Raw genomic sequence first — 20,000 nt, forward strand, 5'->3', positions numbered from 1 at the left:
TTCAGCTGTTTAATGGTATGTATCTCTCACAGTCTCTGCCATACGGATGATTTTTAATGGAGGATATAAAGATATGTGGGATGATGAATTGAGTTTTAATCTCAGGAATAATACTTTGGTAAAACTTTACAATATAGTTCTGGTAGTTATTGCTGACCAATATAGTCACTCTTTACAATATGAAAGTTAATGTTAGATAATGTATTTACTAACATAGACAAACAACAACTTATTGCAGTATTTTTTTATTTTTGTTAATGTTAGTTAATGGTAATAAAGTCATTCATTGTTAGTTCTTGTTAACTTTTTAATCCCCTTTTACAATAAGGTTTCGTTAGTTAAAGTTAACTGATATGGTCACACTTTATAATAAAGTTCCATTTGTTAATGTTAACTGATATGGTCACACTTTACGATAAGGTTTCGTTAGATAATGTTAACCGATATGGCCACATTTTACAATAAATTTCCATTAGTTGATGTTAACTGATATGGTCACGCTTTACAATAAGGTTTCGTTAGTTAAAGTAACTGATATGGTCACGCTTAATAATAAAGTTTCATTAGTTAATATTAACCGATATGGCCACATTTTATAATAAATTTCCATTAGTTGATGTTAACTTATATGGTCACACTTTACAAAAAGGTTTCGTTAGTTAAAGTTAACTGATATGATCACATTTTATAACAAAGTACCATTCGATAATGTTAACCGATATGGTCACATTTTACAATAAAGTTTTGTTAGTTAATGTTAAATGATATGGTCACATTTTACAATAAAGTTTTGTTAGTTAATGTTAAACAATATGGTCACATTTTACAATAAATTTTTATAAGTTGATGTTACGTATATGGTCACACTTTACAATAAGGTTTCGTTAGTTAAAGTTAACTGATATGGTCACACTTTATAATAAAGTTTTGTTTGTTAATGTTAACCGATTTGGTCACATTTTACAATAAATTTCTATTAGTCAATGTTAACTGATATGGTCACACTTTACAAAAAGGTTTCGTTAGTTAAAGTTAACTGATATGATCACATTTTATAACAAAGTACCATTCGATAATGTTAACCGATATGGTCACATTTTACAATAAAGTTTTGTTAGTTAATGTTAAATGATATGGTCACATTTTACAATAAAGTTTTGTTAGTTAATGTTAAATGATATGGTCACATTTTACAATAAAGTTTTGTTAGTTAATGTTAAACAATATGGTCACATTTTACAATAAATTTTTATAAGTTGATGTTACGTATATGATCACACTTTACAATAAGGTTTCATTAGTTAAAGTTAACTGATATGGTCACACTTTATAATAAAGTTTTGTTTGTTAATGTTAACCGATTTGGTCACATTTTACAATAAATTTCTATTAGTCAATGTTAACTGATATGGTCACACTTTATAATAAAGTTCCATTAGTTAATGTTAACCAATAAGGTCACAGTTTACAGTAAATGTCCATTAGGTAATGTTAACAGATATGGTCACATTTTACGATAAGATTTCATTAGTTAATGTTAACCAATATGGTCACACTTCATAATAAAGTTCTGTTAGTTGATGTTAACCGATATGGTCACACTTTACAATAAAATTCCATTAGTTAAAGTTAACCGATATTGTCAAATGTTACAATAAAGTTCTGTTAGTTAATGTTACCCAATATGATTACACTTTTTCATAAAATTCTAGTAGTTAATTTTAACCTATATGGTCATACTTTACAATAAATTTCCATAAGTTAATGTTAACCGATATGGCCACATTTAACAATAAAGTTCAATTAGTTAATGTTAATCAATTTGGTCACATTTTACAATAAAGTTTCATTAGTTAATGTTAACCAATATGGTTACGTTTTATTATAAAGTTCTATTAATATTAACTGATATGGTCACACTTTATTATGAAGTTCCGTTAGTTAATGTTAACCGATATGGTCACACTTTATAATAAAATTTCGTTAGTTAATGTTAACCGATATGGTCACACTTTACAATAAAGTTTCGTTAGTTAATGTTAACCGATATGGTCACACTTTACAATAAAGTTTTGTCAGTTAATGTTAATCAATATGGTCAAATGTTACAAAAAGTTCTGTTAGTTAATGTTAACCGATATGGTTACACTTTTTCATAAAGTTCCAGTTGTCAATTTTAACCTATATGGTCAAACTTTACCATAAACTTCCATTAGTTAATGTTAACCGATATGGTCACATTTTACAAGAAATTTCCATTAGTTAATGTTAACCGATATGGTCACATTTTACAAGAAATTTCCATTAGTTAATGTTAATCAATTTGGTCACATTTTACAGTAAAGTTTCATTAGTTGATGTTAATCAATTTGGTCACATTTTACAGTAAAGTTTCATTAGTTGATGTTAACTGATAAGGTCATGTGACAATAAAGTTCTGTTAGTTAATATTAGTTAAGGTATTTACTAACACGATCAAACAATGAATAATACATTTATTGCAGTATTTATTCATTCTTAATAAATAAAGTCATTCATTGTTAGTTCTTGTTAACTCACAGTGCCTTCACTAATGTTAACAAACATGAATTTGGATTTTAACAATACATTAGCAAAATTAGTTCGATATTAGGTCATGCTAGTAAATAGGTTAGCTAATAAAACCTTATCATTAAGCCTGCTCAGATTTTATTCTTTATTATCAACATTGTCTTTTAAAATTCATAGAAACACAAATAGACTCAAATGATAGCTATCATCATAGATATCAAGTTGACAGTATTTAATGAGAAATCTTTTAGTATTTAGATCTCCCTAAGTTCTCCCTGAGCTCTTCTAAGACTTAAAATAGATATAGAAGTAAGAAACGTTGGTATAAGTGTACATTTGTTCCTCTTTATATTTAAAGGGACAGTTCACCCCAAAAAAAAATGAAAGTTTTTACTCACTCTCAGGTGGTTTTAAACCTTTAGGAGGTCTTTTTTTATGTTGAACTCTAAAGAAGATGTTTTGAAGAAAGCTGAAAACCGGTAACCATTGATTTTCATAGTAGAAAAACAAATACTATGGAAGTCAATGGTTTCCAACATTTAATAAAAATCAGCTTTTGTGTTCAACAGAAGAAAGAAAGTCATCTTTTTTTTACGGTGTAGGTCACAGGCAGTTTTCTTTAGCTCAAAAGTGTATTGCATCGGCAAATGCTAACAGAATTCTCAGTTTTTGATTGAGCTATCTCTTTAAATACCATCTTTTAGAAACAAACAAGCATTTGAAGAGATCTCGTTTGTGATTTCCCTCTCCACCCCGTTTAAATATTGAACATTAGAGCAGATGAATATAAGAGCGGTTAAAACACTTCCTGCTTCATGCTGTCTCAGCAGAAACCCTCGTCAAGTGAACTAACCGCTTCAGTTATTAGGCCGATTCTATAATTGCGGGCACACTTGGTGTCCAAAGCCATAATTATTCCAGCTTTTTTAAAAAAAATGGTTGCTTTTTGAATTATTTATAGATCACAGTATGTTAAAAATGTGATGTAAGCATCATTGTTTAATCAAAATATTCTATTGATCGTTTCCTTTGGCAATAATTTTGTACTTATAAAAGTTCTAAACTGTATTTTTCATTATTTTACAACATTAAATAGTTTAAAAGTAGCATTTTTCCAACAATAATGTGTAAATCTTGCAGTTATTCTGTTACCATACCATACTTTGCGTTTAATTTGGAGGAAATTTTCTCCCACGACTTTGTAAAAAGCAGATAATAATATGATTAATAATTAATAATATGATCGCTGATGAGATGTGAAGCACTGAAAGGTGCGTGTGCTCCCTCTGAGCAAAAGATTTGCATTTAAAAAGAGTTATTTAGTAAAATGTCAACACTGTTATCACAATTTCTAAAGGAAAACCAAGTATTTCACCAATTAATTTAATTCATTAGTGCCATGTGCTCTTAGCATGTATGCTAGCAAGTGGACTTTCTGGCTAAAAAGTAGTGAAATTGTCACTGATACCTATTTAGGTGTTGACAGTAGGTAACAGAATCGACGGTCGTGTTTGTGTCTGTGTCCACAGGTGAAATAACATCTTGGTTTCAAGTGTTATATGATGATGTTGTAGTTCAAGTGAAATAGGATGTTATTTCTACACATTAGCTAAACAATACTATAAAAATCTAATGAATAAAGCTGCAAGCAGCGATGAAAGGGACCTTGCACCTGGGCTCACCGCTGCCTGGTGGCCTCAGGATGACCGAGAACAGCGGACAATATTAATTTAAGCTGATATATATATATAAAAAAACCCCTGAGAAAAATCACAGATTTATGCCAAACTTCCTCCTGTCAGCAGGTGGCGCTATGACTGTGACTCAATATTGGCATGTAGATGTTTTCAGGAGGGGAATCTCATCGAACATCTGAATTTTCAGGCAGGTCAGACATTGTGTTGCTGAGTTACAAGCCAAACGACCTTCTTCCAGCAGGTGGCGCTATGACTGTGACTCAATATTGGCATGTAGATGTCTTCAGGAGAGGAATCTCATCGAACATCTGAAGTTTCAGGCAGGTCAGACATTGTGTTGCTGAGTTACAAGCCAAACGTCCTTCTGCCAGCAGGTGGCGCTATGACTGTGACTCAATATTGGCATGTAGATGTCTTCGGGAGAGGAATCTCATCGAACATCTGAAGTTTCAGGCAGATCAGACATTGTGTGGTTGACGTATAAGTACTTCCTGCTTCATTGCGAAACACTGAGGTTTGTCATGCCGCCACGGACACGTCCTTTGGCGAAAACTCTAGATCTTCACAATATATCATCGCTAGAGCTTTCAGATGGCACCACCCAAATTTGGTGCTGATATGATTAAATTTGTAGGAGGAGTTTGTTACTGTCTAAAGTCTAAAGCACTTCATTTTCTGTTGCCGGCAGGTGGCGCTATAACTGTGTCTGGACATTGGCTTGTAAACGTGTTCAGGTCAGGACGGTTATCTAACGTGTGAATTTTGAGGCAGATCGGATAATGCATGCCTGAGTTATAACGACTTCCTGTTTCGTAGCGAATCATCAACGTTTGCGAGGCCGCCACGGACACGCCCATTGACGAACACTCTAGATCTTCGCAATTTAACATTGCCAAGACCTTTAGATGACAAAACCCAATTTTGGTGTTGATCGGATAAAATCTCTCAGAGGAGTTCGTTAAAATACAACGCCTGGAAATGGCAAAAACGGCACTTTTTCGGTGCAGGAAGTTAAAAATATCCGACTTCCTGTTAAGTTTGAGGTTTCATTCCAAGAGACTTTTTTGTAGGTTTTGGCATGTTTGACATGTGCGCCAATTTTCATATGTGTGCGTGATTCGTAGCTCAGGGGCTAGTCCGTCAAATGTGCATAGGTGGCGCTGTTGAGTCGTTTTCCCACGCCCACTTCCGAAATCTATAACAAACGTAAATTTTCGCCACTTCTGGGGCGTGTGCAAAGTTTCGTAAATTTTCAGGCATGTTTAGACCCTCAAAATCGCGATAGATACTGGAACGACTCTTATTGTTTATGAATAGTTTTATCTATCTTTACGTTTTGAAATGGAAAATGTACACGCGAAAACAGAAACACTCATTAGCGTTAAAACCCAGACGATACGCACTGTTTTAGTAATTATGAGAAAGACTCGAGCAGAAGCAGACACACAGGATATGAGACACTGAGAGAAAGAGTCATTGCTGAACGGATGTGTTGTGGCAGAGGAAGCTGCATGGTTTCCCCTGGTGGTTTTAGCTCTTTAAAGGGATCAGCTCTGCCATCTTGGTCACACCTGACCGTGCGCTCTGATTGGTGGATATTTGCTCTTGTTTTAAAGCGGTCTTAAGGCAGGAGGTGACCTCGCAGCCCGTCCTCAGAGCACCCGCTCTCGCTCTGATTGACTGAAGGGCTTAAGGAATAATTAGCATGCTAAGCTGCGAGCCGCTTGCGATGACAGAGGCTGAAGCGTTAGCATTGTGATGCTGTATACACTCAAAAGATGACTTTTGCCGCACGTTTAAACTACTTATTTAAAACAACACAACTTAAACGTGTACAAACAATTAATTCACTTGACAACATGAAGGAATTGTGTGGAACTCAGAGTTGTTTACAGTGTGGATGTAGGACAGGAGAGCTGTAACCTGATGAGCCTTAAATAGACTGGAATATCAGGTTGTTTCAAATTAATCGCATGCGTTAACGTGCTAATTTTGACAGCTCTAATTGATTTATTTATTGTTGGAGTTTGTTTACCCTACTGAAAAAACCAGCTTGAACCAGTCTAAGCTGGTTGGCTGGTTTTAACTGATTGACCAGCCTGGTTTAAGCTGTACATAGCTGGTTTTGGCTGGGCTCCCAGCCTGGCTAGGTTTTAGCTGGTCATCTCCCAGGCAGACCAGCTAAAACGAGGCTGGAAATGGCTGGAAACCAGCCTGGAAGTGGCCTAAACCCATCTAAAACCAGCTTTGTTGACTAGCTAAAACCAGCCAACCAGCCTAGGCTGATGGCGTAATTTTCCTCTGTAAAAGCCAATAGCAAGTGATAGCATGATCTCTCTCTCTCTCTCTCTCTGCTAGCTTATTATTATCAACTCATTGTATCATCTCAGCAAAACACACATACTCTTTCAGTGGTCATCCTCAGCTTGATCCTCACGTCAACGGAAACCACTTTTACTGACAAAACCACCATATTTCAACATAACACAGTAGTTTACGCCCCTTTCTAATCTTGCTCAATTCTTATTGGTCAAACAAATGGCGCGTTCTTAAAGGCACAGTTCGCTTCATCCTGTTGAACACAAAAGAAGATATTTTGAAGTATGTCGAAAACCGGTAACCATTGACTTCAATAGTGTGACAAAACATATTTGTTAGTCAGTGGGTGCCAGTTCTTCAAAATATCTTCCTTTTGTGTTAAACTGAAGTGGAAACAGGTTCTGTAAAGAGTAGCGTCAGTAAATGATGACAGAATTTTCATTTTTGGATCTCGCTAATTTAGTAGCGCTTGCGTTCAATCTGAGATTTAATGTTTCAGTACGTTTCACACACACACACACACAAATCTAGATCGTTTAGTAGGATTTCTGAAGTGTAATAATGAAAGCAGACGCACAGTAGGTGTGAATCGAGACTGGTGATCAGCTGAGATGCTGTTACAAAATTCCCGAAACCACACTAGAGTGCAATGACGGAAATAAAGTGTTGAGATACAAACTTAAAAGGGATAGTTCACACAAAAATGACAATTTCCTGTTAATTTACTTAAAGATGTAGGTGCCTTTTTTATTTAGTTGAACATTCATGAACATTTTGAGCTGAATCTGTGGTTCTTGGTGATTCCTATAATGGCGGTGAATGGTGACAGGCTTGAAAATAAATGTATATAAACCAAGCCATGGCTCCTAATGAGGTCTGCACTGAGGAAGTAAAACGATCACTCTGTGTAAGAAATTGAACATTAATTCTAATATTATTAGCTTTAATCCGCAGCCTGGTCGAACAGACATCATGCGCATGTTTGAATGTAGTCTGATTGTAGTCCTGTCGCTTTGATGACTAAAGGGCGAGGGCAGGTGATGCAATCACTAATATCTATCAACAAACTGCAGAACTTTTCAATGTGTTTCGTCTTCTGAGGCGCAAGTCGTTTATTAAATAAGAAAAAGGCCCACAGTGGCTTCTCCTATCGCAGAAAACGCTTTTTCTGTTTAATATTTGCATTATTTAATATATATATTTTTTTACCAGACTTGTTTGCTGTAATGAACAAACTTTGCAAGCACATTTTACTATATTCTCTAGGCCACTATAGTTTACTGTGCCGAATAATTGCCAAAAGTGGCTTACACATGTTTTAAGATAACTGGGCCACATTTTTAATATATTCTCTGGGCCACTGTAGGCTAACGGCTACATTAGCCAGAGTTTACTGTGCCGAATATTCACCAAAAGTGGCCCACATATGTTTTAAGATAACTGGGCTGCATTTTCCATATCTTCTCTGGGGCACTATAGGCTAACGGCTACATTAGCCAGAGTTTACTGTGCCGAATATTTGCCAAAAGTGGCACACATGTCTTAAGATAACTGGGCCACATTTGCCATATTTTCTCTGGGCCACTATAGGCTCAAATCCACATTAGCCAGAGTTTACTGTGCCGGAAATTCGCCAAAAGTGGCCCACATATGTTTTAAGATAACTGGGCCACATTTTTAATATATTCTCTGGGCCACTATAGGCTAACGCTACATTAGCTAGAGTTTACTGTGCCGAATAATCGCTAAAAGTGGCCCACATATGTTTTAAGATAACTGGGCCACATTTTTAATATATTCTCTGGGCCACTATAGGCTAACGGCTACATTAGCCAGAGTTTACTGTGCCGAATAATCGCCAAAAGTGGCCCACATATGTTTTAAGATAACCGGGCCACATTTTCCATATCTTCTCTGGGCCACTGTAGGCTAATGGCTACATTAGCCAGAGTTTACTGTGCCGAATATTCGCAAAAAGTGGCCCACATATGTTTTAAGATAACTGGGCCACATTTTCCATATCTTCTCTGGGCCACTATAGGCTAACAGCTACATTAGCCAGAGTTTACTGTGCTGAATATTTGTCAAAAGTGGCACACATGTCTTAAGATAACTGGGCCACATTTGCCATATTTTCTCTGGGCCACTATAGGCTCAAATCCACATTAGCCAGAGTTTACTGTGCCGAATATTCGCCAAAAGTGGCCCACATATGTTTTAAGATAACTGGGCCACATTTTCAACATATTCTCTGGGCCACTATAAGCTCAAATCCACATTTGCCATAGCTTACTGTGCCAAATATTCGCCAAAAGTGGCCCACATATGTTTTAAGATAACTGGGCCACATTTTCCAAATCTTCTCTGGGCCACTATAGGCTAACGGCTACATTAGCCAAAGTTTACTGTGCCGGATATTCACCAAAAGAGGCCCACATATGTTTTAAAATAACTGGGCCACATTTGCCATATTTTCTCTGGGCCACTATAGGCTCACAGCCGCAATAGCCAGAGCTTACTGTGCCAAATATTTGCCAAAAGAGGCACAGATATGTCTTAAGATAACTGGGCCACATTTGCACCTACACGTGTGAGCCCACAATCGTCCTCCATCATTTGGGCCAAATTGGCCGACATTAGGCTCACATTCAGATTACATTTTGCCATAAGTGCCAAATCTTTGCCTTAAATGGCCCATATATGGATCTGAATCTTTGGCCCCCCTTTGCCATTGCACAGGTGGGCCACTTCAGGCTCACATTCATTTTGTCTGGGCCACAGGAATACCACCAGTGCTGCATAACTGCCTAAAGTGACCCACATTCGTATGCTATCTGGGATGGAAACACAGCTAATGGGTCATTTTTCCAACATTCTTCAGATGATCTTCCTTTGTGTTTGAAGGTTTGGAAAATGATGACAGAATAAAAAAAATACTTCATAGGTGAAATAATTTAGCAACAGGGGGGCTAATAATTCTGACTTTAACTGTATATTAAGAACATTCCGTTATTATGAAAGGTGGAGTATCAAGCGTTGTATTGTTAGCTGCATCTTGTTTTCTACATATACTAAATGGGTTACTGGACTGAACTGAACTCAACTGTTGAGTCTGGGTGTAGGAGTATCAGCTATTGGCGGTTTATGGTGAAACTGTTAGATGAGGAAGTGTTGTGCCGTTCTCACAGTGTGACGAAACGTCCTGCAGTTAACTGTTGACACGAATAGCTGATAGAAAGTCATCAGAAACTGAGCGGAAGAGCTACTGTCCACCCCTGTCAGCCAACAACAGCACACTCAGACCGAAACTACACTTCAGATTCGTATCAGATCAAGCTTATTATAGATTCATTTTCCCTTCAATATTGTTCTGAAATCTTCATCTTTGTCAGTTTCATTGTTGATTTTGTTAGTTTTAGTTTAGTTTTGTGTGTGTGTGTGTGTGTGTGTGTGTGTGTGTGTGCGTGTGTGTGTGTGTGTGTGATTGAGCAGTATATTACAGTGCATCAGGAAAGTATTCATAGCGCTTCACTTTTTCCACATTTCTTTATGTTACAGCCTTATTCCAAAATGGATTAAATTAATTTATTTCCTCAACATTCTACACACAATCCCCCATAATGACAATGTGAAAAAAGAGTTTTTGAAATTGTTGCAAATTTATTAAAAATAAAAAAGCTGTAAAATCACATGTACATCAGTCAATACAGCCTTTGCTCAATACTTTGTTGATGCACTTTTGGCAATGATTACAGTCTCAAGTCTTTTTGAATATGATGCTACAAGCTTGGCACACCTGTCTTTGGGAATTTTTGCCCATTCCTCTTTGCAGTACCTCTCAAGCTCCATCAGGTTGGATGGGAAACGACGGTGTACAGCCATTTTCAGATCTCTCCAGAGATGTTCAATAGGATTTAGGTCTGGGCTCTGGCTGGGCCGCTCAAGTACATTCATTGAGTTGTTGTGAAGCCACTCCATTGATATTTTGGCAGTGTGCTTTGAGTCATTGTCCTGGTGGAAGATGAACCGTCGCCCCAGTATGAGGTCTAGAGCACTCTGAAGCAGGTTTTCATTCAGGACATCTCTGTACATCGCTGCATTCATCTTTCCCTCTATCCTGACTAGTCTTCCAGTTCCTGCTGCTGAAACACACCCCCACAGCATGATGCTGCCACCACCATGCTTTACCGTAGGGATGGTATTAGCCTGGTGATGAGCGCTGCCTGGTTTTCTCCAAATGTAACGCCTGGCATTCACTCCAAAGAGTTCAGTTTTAGTCTCATCAGAGCAGAGAGTTTAGTTTATTATGGTCTGAGAGTCCTTTAGGTGCCTTTTGGCAAATTCCAAACGGGGAGTGGCTTCCATCTGGCCACTCTACCATACAGGCCTGATTGGTGGATTACTGCACAGATGGTTGTCCTTCAGTAAGAAGGAGCTCAGACAGAGTGACCATCGGGTTATTGATCACCTCCTTGACTAAGGCCCTTATCCCCTGATCACTCAACTTAGATTGTCGACCAGCTCTAGGAGGAGTCCTGGTGGTTCCAAACATCTTCCACTTCTGGATGATGGAGGCCGCTGTGCTCATTGGAACTTTTCAGAGCAGCAGAAATGTTTCTGTAACCTTCCCCAGCCTTGTGTCTCGAGACAATCCTGTCTCGGAGGTCTACAGACAATTCCTTTGTCTTCATTCTTGGTTTGTGCTTTAACATGCACTGTCAACCCTGGGACCTTATATAGACAGGTGTATGCCTTTTAAAATCATGTCCAATCAACCGAATTGACCACAGGTGAACTCCAATCAAGCTGCTGAAACATCTCAAGAATGATCAGTGGAAACAGAATGTAGCTGAGCTCAATTTAGAGCTTCACGGTGAAGGCTGTGAATACTGATGTACATGTGATTTTTCAGGTTTTTTTATTTTTAATAAATTTCCAACAATTTCGAAAACTCATTTTCCATATTGTCATTATGTGGTATTGTTTGTAGAATGTTGAGGAAATAAATTTAATCCATTTTGGAATAAGGCTGTAACATTAAAAACAAGTGGAAAAAGTGAAGCGCTATGAATACTTTCCTGATGCACTGTATATATTCTCCACCGCACTTACTTTCTGAGTGTGCCTCACACAGGTGAGTGGGCTTCGCAAACCACCCGTAGAAAACACACTCTTTCATCTCTCTGACACTTGCACCAGTTTTGCACATTTGCACCAGACACTTTCATACAATCACTCCATATCTCAGAACCATTAATAAATAAGTGAGTGGGCTTGACAAACCACCTGCAAGACACTCTTCTCTTCTGAATCATCGAATGCCTCCTCAATCGTAATTGGCTTTCGACAAAAGCATCTGCTAAATGACTAATGTAGATGTTATAATTCCAATAAATGTGACAAAACAAGGTTGTTATCCAATGAAATCAGCACCTTTCCACTATGGAAGAAGCTGACACATCTGAAGTGGGATAATCGCACGCTGTGTTACTCGATTAGGTACTTGGCTTTTAAAAAACGTGAGTAAACCCGCTGTATCTCTTTACTACTGGAAGAGATGAGAGTAAATCCACCATTAATAAGGAAGAATCTCAAATCTGGAGACCTTATATAAGATTTATCTCATGACTAGCGCTGTAATATTTATGTTCCTCAGGTGCTTTACCGACTGAAGGAGAAGGAAATCTTGGATCAGCAGCTGAAGGATCCGTCCCCGCCCAGCCGGGACGTTCAGCTGGCACCAGTCCCTGTTCACGGCGCACAGCCCCCTCTGACCCTCAAGAACAGCATGGTCCAGGCCAGCCGGACATCCAAACCTAGTGCCAACTATTCTCCCAGCAGCACGAACCCCTCATCCTGCAACATCAGCATCCATCAGACCCCCTCCAGCGGGACCACGTCAGAGCCCCAGTGCCCGTCAGGCCCCTCAGCGGCTGAACTCAAACCCAGCGTCTCCACACATTCACCATTCAGGATGAAGCCTGTTGCCGGCCTGCAGGAACGGTGATTATTAGGGCTTATTTAAAGGGGAGCTATTATGCAAAAATCACTTTCATAAAGGGTTTAAACACAGGTGTGCGTCAGCGGTGTGTGAATATATCCAGCCTCTAATGGTAAACATTAATTAATTCTATTTTTTATAATCACTCTTGATGAAAACGGTCTGCAGAAACACTCTGATTGACATTCTCTCTTTGTACGTGTCATCAGAGGGGGAAAGCCCCGCCCACTAGTGACCATCTCTTCCCTATTAACATAGACAGCACTAAGTGAGAAGCAGCCGTCTGACACTGGAGTTTTGAATCCGCCTCATAGCTCCGCCTTCTTTTGAAAAGCTCTCGTTTGAATTTAAAGCGACAGTCACCAAAATGGCACAAGTCACTTTGATTGGATCTAAACCTAAAAGGGTCAGTTTCAAAGAGTTATTAAACATTAATTGTGGGGTATTCTGAGCTGAAACGTCACATACACACTCTAGGGACATCAAATGTTGTTCTAAAAATGGTTCACGGTGTTAAAGAATTGCGTAGTTCACACAACGACTACAACAATAAAAATTCGGAGGAATTACAGAGCAACTTTTCCTAGCTGATGAATGATAAAACGCTGACGGCCGCTCAGAATCCAAATTAAAGATTCCAAGATTAAAAAATAGTGAAATCAATTCGGAAATAATGATAAACAATTCTTGGAAGTGATGGTAAATTCATTCATTCATTAATTTTCCTTCGGCTTAGCCCCTTTATTAATCAGGGATCAGCCAAAGAGAAATAAACCGCCAACTTTTATGCAGCGGATGTCCTTCTAGCTGCAACCCCGTGCTGGGAAACCCCCATACACACTCATTTCACTACAGCTAATATAGTTTATTCAATTCCCCTATAGCACATGCATTTGGACTGAGGGAGTAACCGGTGGAAACCAACACCAAAACGAAGGAGAACATGCAAACTCCATACGGAAATGCCAACTGGCCCAGATGAAACGCGAACCAGCTATCTTCTTGCTGTGAGGTGACAGTGCTAACCACTGAGCCACAGTATCGATGCTGACAAATTGAAGTATCAAATAAAAGTAGGGCAGGATTCAAGTGCTAGTTTCAGTTTCTTTGTGTTGTGGAACTGACTTTGATTGCTAAACGGACTGATTAGATTGATTACAGGTCACCAGCTCAATAGTATGTTCAGATGCGGTAGCAGCGCACCTGCTGTTTACAAGGCATTATGTCCAATTATATATACAAATACAAATGTATTTATCCTTCTATATTTGTATTTATTGTTATCGTGCTTGGTCGGAACATGCCTTCAGTCTTGATTTCGTTTTGGGGTTTACTAGAACATGCTTGGTGGTTTGAAAAACTCATTTTTCTCACGTCATTTATTTATGTTATCACGATAGACCCTATTTAAATTTTCGACTTCATAGTTGGTAAACTTAGAGAGCAGGGAATGGGACTGTACCACAAATAAATGTTACATTTCTATTTACTCGAACAAAAGAAGAAAGACTCAAACTGTGTTTTCAGGTCAAAAACTGAAGGAGAAAAAAAGTGTGAGACTGATAACGGCAGCCAAAAGAGAAAACAACGTAACCCACAAACACCTCGCATATCCGTTAATTCGTTTTTATTTTGGAATTTGATGCAAAAATGATAATAATAATAATAATAATAATGATAATGATGATAATACATTTCACGAGTTCACACTTGCAATAGTTTCAGAATAAAGCGTATTTGGCGTGCTGTCCGGGGAGAGGGCTCTGAGCTCGGGGAAGACACCCCAACTCGAGTTATTCCTCTTATCAGGAAACAGAGAGGAATTGGGATTCGAGCGAAGTATCTAGCCCGGCCCCAGAACGCTCCCCCTGGGATTGTAATGCTTAAGAGGTGAGGTGCTGGGGTGGTGGAGGGATGCTAAAGTCGTGAGATGCTGCAGGTAAGACAGCTTTGGAATATATAGGGGTTTGATCAAGAACTGATTGGATAATAGAATAATTGTCAACGACGTATTTGATACTGAAACTTCTGCGCGTGCTCCTACCGAAAATTGTTTACAAAACATCACTTGTTTGTATAGCACTTTTCCTACATACATGCAACTCAAAGCGCTTCACAAACATCAAACAAACATTGTAAAATAAACCAAATAAATAAATGTATGGACAAATAAATGAGCAATTTAACAATTAATAACAATTATGCAGTCAAACTGTTGTATAAACGCAATATCACACTCCTAGCAGTGCGATGTGGCTGTATATTGGCACTGGTGGGAGGCGTGCGCATTAGTCTCCCACCAGTGACGATATACAGCCACATCGCACTGCTACGAGTGTGATATTGTGTTTATACAACAGTTTGACTGCATAATTGTGTGTATCAAAAAGAAAATCAAACATAGAGGGTCTAAAAACAATTTTGTGGGAGGAACTACTTTCTTCCGCCATTCATTCACATCTGCAGCTGACGTCAGAACAGCAGAAGCTGATACTAATTCACCATTTAGAGCTAGTGTTTGAGCGATTCTCTAGCGTAATGTCTAAAGTGGTGACGAAACAGCTGACATTTGAAGATTATACTGCTGAACAGCATGAAATGCCATCAGTCTACAGAGATTCCCACTATTTCTCTGTTGCAATTGGGAAATCACAATAATTAACCCAGAACAAGCCAAAGCAAAGCAAACACTAGCTGAATACTGTTGTGTTTGCGATAAGGAAAATCGCTAAACACATGCGGGCATTTCGTCTTTCTTTCTGTTTACTGAACTAGTCTGCAATAGCGAAAACAGGAGACGCATTTGAAAACCATCCATGGTTTGAAGACTTTAAGATGAGTCCCATCTCACACTCAACACACTACAATTATTATGGTATAAATACATCACTGCAACATACCAAAGAGAGAGATCGACTTAAAAAAAGCCACTTACCAGTTGAATAATGAATTGATCAGCTGTAATTTAAAATTACGCTGGGTTTTTCCTCACCTGTAAGGGCTTATTATGCGTCTCTGTCGCCATCTTGTGGATGGACAATGTCTACCATCTTTGGTCTGCTCAGTGACAGTCTAATGGCTGCCGACTCGGTGTCTTTCAGACATTATAAATATATCAAAATAGGCACTGCTAAACAACTACATTCTCGACTAAAAACCCTCAAAAGTACATTATGTTGCCCAACAGCAGCAATACCTGTCAAACTGTAGAGTGTCCTCTGCTTGTTGCTGTATGTGGGCGGAGTAATACACAAGGGGGAAGGGTTAAGAAGCTGGACCAGTGCTGTTGCAGAATTTGCACGGCTGTCAGCCAATCAGATTCAAGAACCAGACAGAACTGTTGTATGAAGCAAAATAAACAACAAATAAAGAGAATGAGTGTAGCTGACTCAACATTGACTGAAAGTTAATTCTACTCATTTCAGAAGAGTTTTGACCTCAGTGTTGAAGGTAATGGGTTAATTAAATACCTCATTACTTCAGCTTAAATGGAGTAAGTTCACAGTACTCATATAGATTAGTTTAACTCAAATGGTTTGTAGCAATCGGTTTCCTCAAACAGTTTGAGTTGCCTTAACTTATTGGGTTTTACAGTACTCAGTTAGTTTGAGTTCTCTTTATTTATTGGGTTTAACTCAAACCGTTTGAGGAAACCGATTGCTACAAATCATTTGAGTTAAACTAATCTATATGAGTACTGTGAACTTACTCTATTTGAGTTGAAGTAATGAGGTATCTAATTAACCCATTACCTCATTACAGTGTAGCAGTGAGTTTAATCAATGTTGGGTTAGTTACTTTGAAAACATAATTCATTATTGGGTCATTTAAAATGACTTTTAATTACTTAAAAATGACTTAATTATTAGACTCAACTGTAAAAACCCGACAGGCAACTTTATCAAATGAAATGAGTGTAGCTAACTCAACATTGACTGAAAGTTAATTCTACTCATTTGAAAAGAGTTTTGACCTCAGTGTTGAAGGTAATAGGTTAATTAGATACCTCATTACTTCAACTTAAATGGAGTAAGTTCACAGTACTCATATAGATTAGTTTAACTCAAATGCTTTGTATGCTCAAGTAGTTGAACTCAAAGGGCTTGTAGCAATCAGTTTCCTCAAACGGTTTGAGTTACCTTAACTTATTGGCTTTTACAGTACTCAGTTAGTTTGAGATCTCTTCATTTAGTGGGTTTTACTGTGGTCAAATTGCTTCGTTTACTCAAATGGATTAAGTTCACAGTACTCATTAGGATTAGTTTTTGAACTCAAATGGTTTGTAGCAATCGGTTTCCCCAAACGGTTTGAGTTGCCTTAACTTATTAGGTTTTACAGTACTCAGTTGGTTTGAGTTCTCTTCATTTATTGGGTTTAACTCAAACCGTTTGAGGAAACCGATTGCTACAAATCATTTGAGTTAAAAACTAATCTATATGAGTGCTGTGAACTTACTCCATTAGAGTAAACGAAGCAAGTTGAGCACAGTAAAACCCACTAAATGAAGAGAACTCAAGCTAACTGAGTACTGTAAAACTCATCAAGTTAAGGCAACTCAAACCATTTGAGGAAACCGATTGCAACAAACCATTTGAGTTAAACTAATCTATATGAGTACTGTGAACTTAATCCATTTAAGCTGAAGTAATGAGGTATCTAATTAACCCATTACCTCATTACAGTGTAGCAGGTTAGTTACTTCGAAAACATATTTCATTATTGGGTCATTTAAAATGACTTTTAATTACTTAAAAATTACTTAATTATTGGACTCAACTGTAAAAACCAACAGTCAACTTTATCAAATGAAATGAGTGTAGCTAACTCAACATTGACTGAAAGTTAATTCTACTCATTTGAAAAGAGTTTTGACCTCAGTGTTGAAGGTAATAGGTTAATTAAATACCTCATTACTTCAGCTTAAATGGAGTAAGTTCACAGTACTCATATAGATTAGTTTAACTCAAATGGTTTGTTGCAATCGGTTTCCTCAAACGGTTTGAGTTGCCTTAACTTATTGGGTTTTACAGTACTCAGTTAGTTTGAGTTCTCTTTATTTATTGGGTTTTACTGTGCTCAAATTGCTTCGTTTACTCAAATGGGTTAAGTTCACAGTACTCATTAGGATTAGTTTTTGAACTCAAATGATTTGTTGCAATCGGTTTCCTCAAACGGTTTGAGTTAACCTTAACTTTTTGGGTTTTACAGTGTATATATGTAAAGTGCACACACTTCACATACTGTTATATATTTATATGCAATCTTAAAAAGGTGCGCCTTAACACGCTTTTTTAAAAACACTAATGCTGCGGGATTCTGTCACTTCATTTGGGAAACAATTCCAAATTTTTGGAGCATAGTGACTGAAAGAGGCGCGCATTAGATTTACAGAGTGAAATTCGAAAAGTCCAGCGCTAGATGAGCACAGCTAACGGCTTGGATTGTATCTCAATAAACAGTCTATAAGAAGGTTAAGATGATTCAATGCAGTATAGCTTCATAAATGTACTTACATTTAACAATCGTTCAAGGAATTAAGATGCTGACGACTGATATGCGTCATCACCGTCTTGTGAAAAGGGTCCATATATTCTCAAACATTGGTAGTTTGAAAAACTCTTCCTCTTCTGCTCATGAGATTTATTGGCGGTTGGCATACAACTTCTAGGTGCATTACCGCCACCTACTGGTTAGGAGTGTGGGCCATGATCGCACTTACAAGGTTGTTGCTAGGATATGGTTGCAGGCGGAAGTTAGCGATAATTATTTATATTATTTATTAAATTTCCCATTTATTGTATTTTATTAACGTCTACCCCCACCCCAACCCTAAACCCAACCGTCACAGTACTGTAAAAACAGTTACTGTACTGAGTATTATTTATTAAATTACCCAATAAATAGTATTTTAAATGCCTACCCCCACCCCAACCCTTAACCCAACCGTCACAGTACTGTAAAAATATTAATAATTGTTTTACAGTGTCATTAAAAAATGCTGCGATATTAATGTGCATATCGCACTTCAGGCCGACCGCGTATCGGATCTAGATTTTACCCACTTACAATCCATCTTTACAAAAGTAAACAAAAATAAAAAACCTACACCTCCATCTACATTCTTTTATCTAATTTAGACACGACTAAAAATAGAATTAACTATACAGTCCTCATCCGACTTTAATTAAAATTCATATGAACTCTTTTCAAATTTAAAATAAATACTTTCCTTTCTCTATTGTACTTTGGACATTTCATAATAACACGGTATCTTCTTGCCCACAGTAATCACATTTTCCAGTCTGATGTTGTTTCATTTTGTACAACGTACTGTTGAGTCCTGCATGTCCGAATCTAATTCTTGAAATTATACTCTCTTCCCTCCTACTTCTGCTTGTTATTCTTCCTTTATCCACAGTTCTTTGTATATTAAACAACCAGCTCCCATTTGTCCTTCCTCCCATTGTATTTGCCACCCATTTTTTAAAAATCGCCTTCATCTCACTTTCACTATATTTTACCTCCATGTCTATAATTGATTTTCTTGTAGCTAGTTGGATCAACTCATTATTTTTCACATCATTTATATTATTGCAGTCTATTTCTTCACATCCTGGCACAAACTGCTCGATTAGTTCTGTTTCTAAGTGTCCAATCTTGAAAATTCCTATAGATTCTATATTCAAATTAGACGTCGCCATGGCTGATTTTGGGGGATTTCTAGATTTGGTAACACTTTAGTTTGAGTAGCAATCCCTACCTGCCGATTGTTAAGAGACTAAATCTTTATTCGACACAATCTCACGGCAATTCGTAACTTTTTGATTTAGTGGCTAATTCGTACGAATTCGTACGATCTAATTCGTACAATTTAGTACGATTCGCTCATCCGCCAATGACGGTTGGGTTTAGGGGTGGGGTTAGGTGCCACGCCTCCTTTTTAAAATCGTACAATTTCGTATGACTGAACTCGTACGAATTAGCCGCTAAACTGACAAAACGTAAAATACTTACGTTTTCTCGTGAGATCAGGCTGGTTTATTAGCACTTATAAGCAGGCCCAGACAGAATCTGCAGATATTTTGCTATTTCTGCGGAGAATTTTGTAAAAAATCCGCGGATTTATGCGGAATTATTTTGGGATGTAGTAACTAAAACCTTTATATGTGAAATAAAAGTACTATTATTTAATGTTTACAATGCAAATCCAATTAGATCCACTTATTTGGTAAACAAAGCAAGTCTATTATATAATATCTCTACTAACAGACAGATCAACACTTTCATATTAGTCAATAATGTTACTGAAATTAATTTAAAAACTGAATAAATATAATAATTTACTCACATTTGCACATATAAATACACGCAATGATATACACCCAAAATCTGTGGATTTCTGCGTGCGCCGATTTCGCGTGGCCCTACTTATA

The 20,000-nt window shown here is 37.5% G+C and overlaps 1 protein-coding gene across 1 annotated transcript in view; it reads left to right on the top strand.

Moving 5' to 3' along the window:
• The window catches only part of ptprr (protein tyrosine phosphatase receptor type R), a 42,672-nt gene that overhangs the window by 8,952 nt on the left and 13,720 nt on the right, over nt 1–20,000 (top strand). Inside the window, exons 3-4 of the mRNA XM_056455267.1 lie at nt 1–15; nt 12,223–12,569. The exon at nt 1–15 is cut by the window's left edge and continues 96 nt beyond it. Coding sequence (XP_056311242.1) covers nt 1–15; nt 12,223–12,569 — 362 coding nt within the window. The remainder of the gene's footprint in view (nt 16–12,222; nt 12,570–20,000) is intronic.

The sequence above is a fragment of the Danio aesculapii genome, chromosome 4 (assembly GCF_903798145.1).
Source record: "Danio aesculapii chromosome 4, fDanAes4.1, whole genome shotgun sequence".
Lineage (NCBI taxonomy): Eukaryota > Metazoa > Chordata > Actinopteri > Cypriniformes > Danionidae > Danio > Danio aesculapii.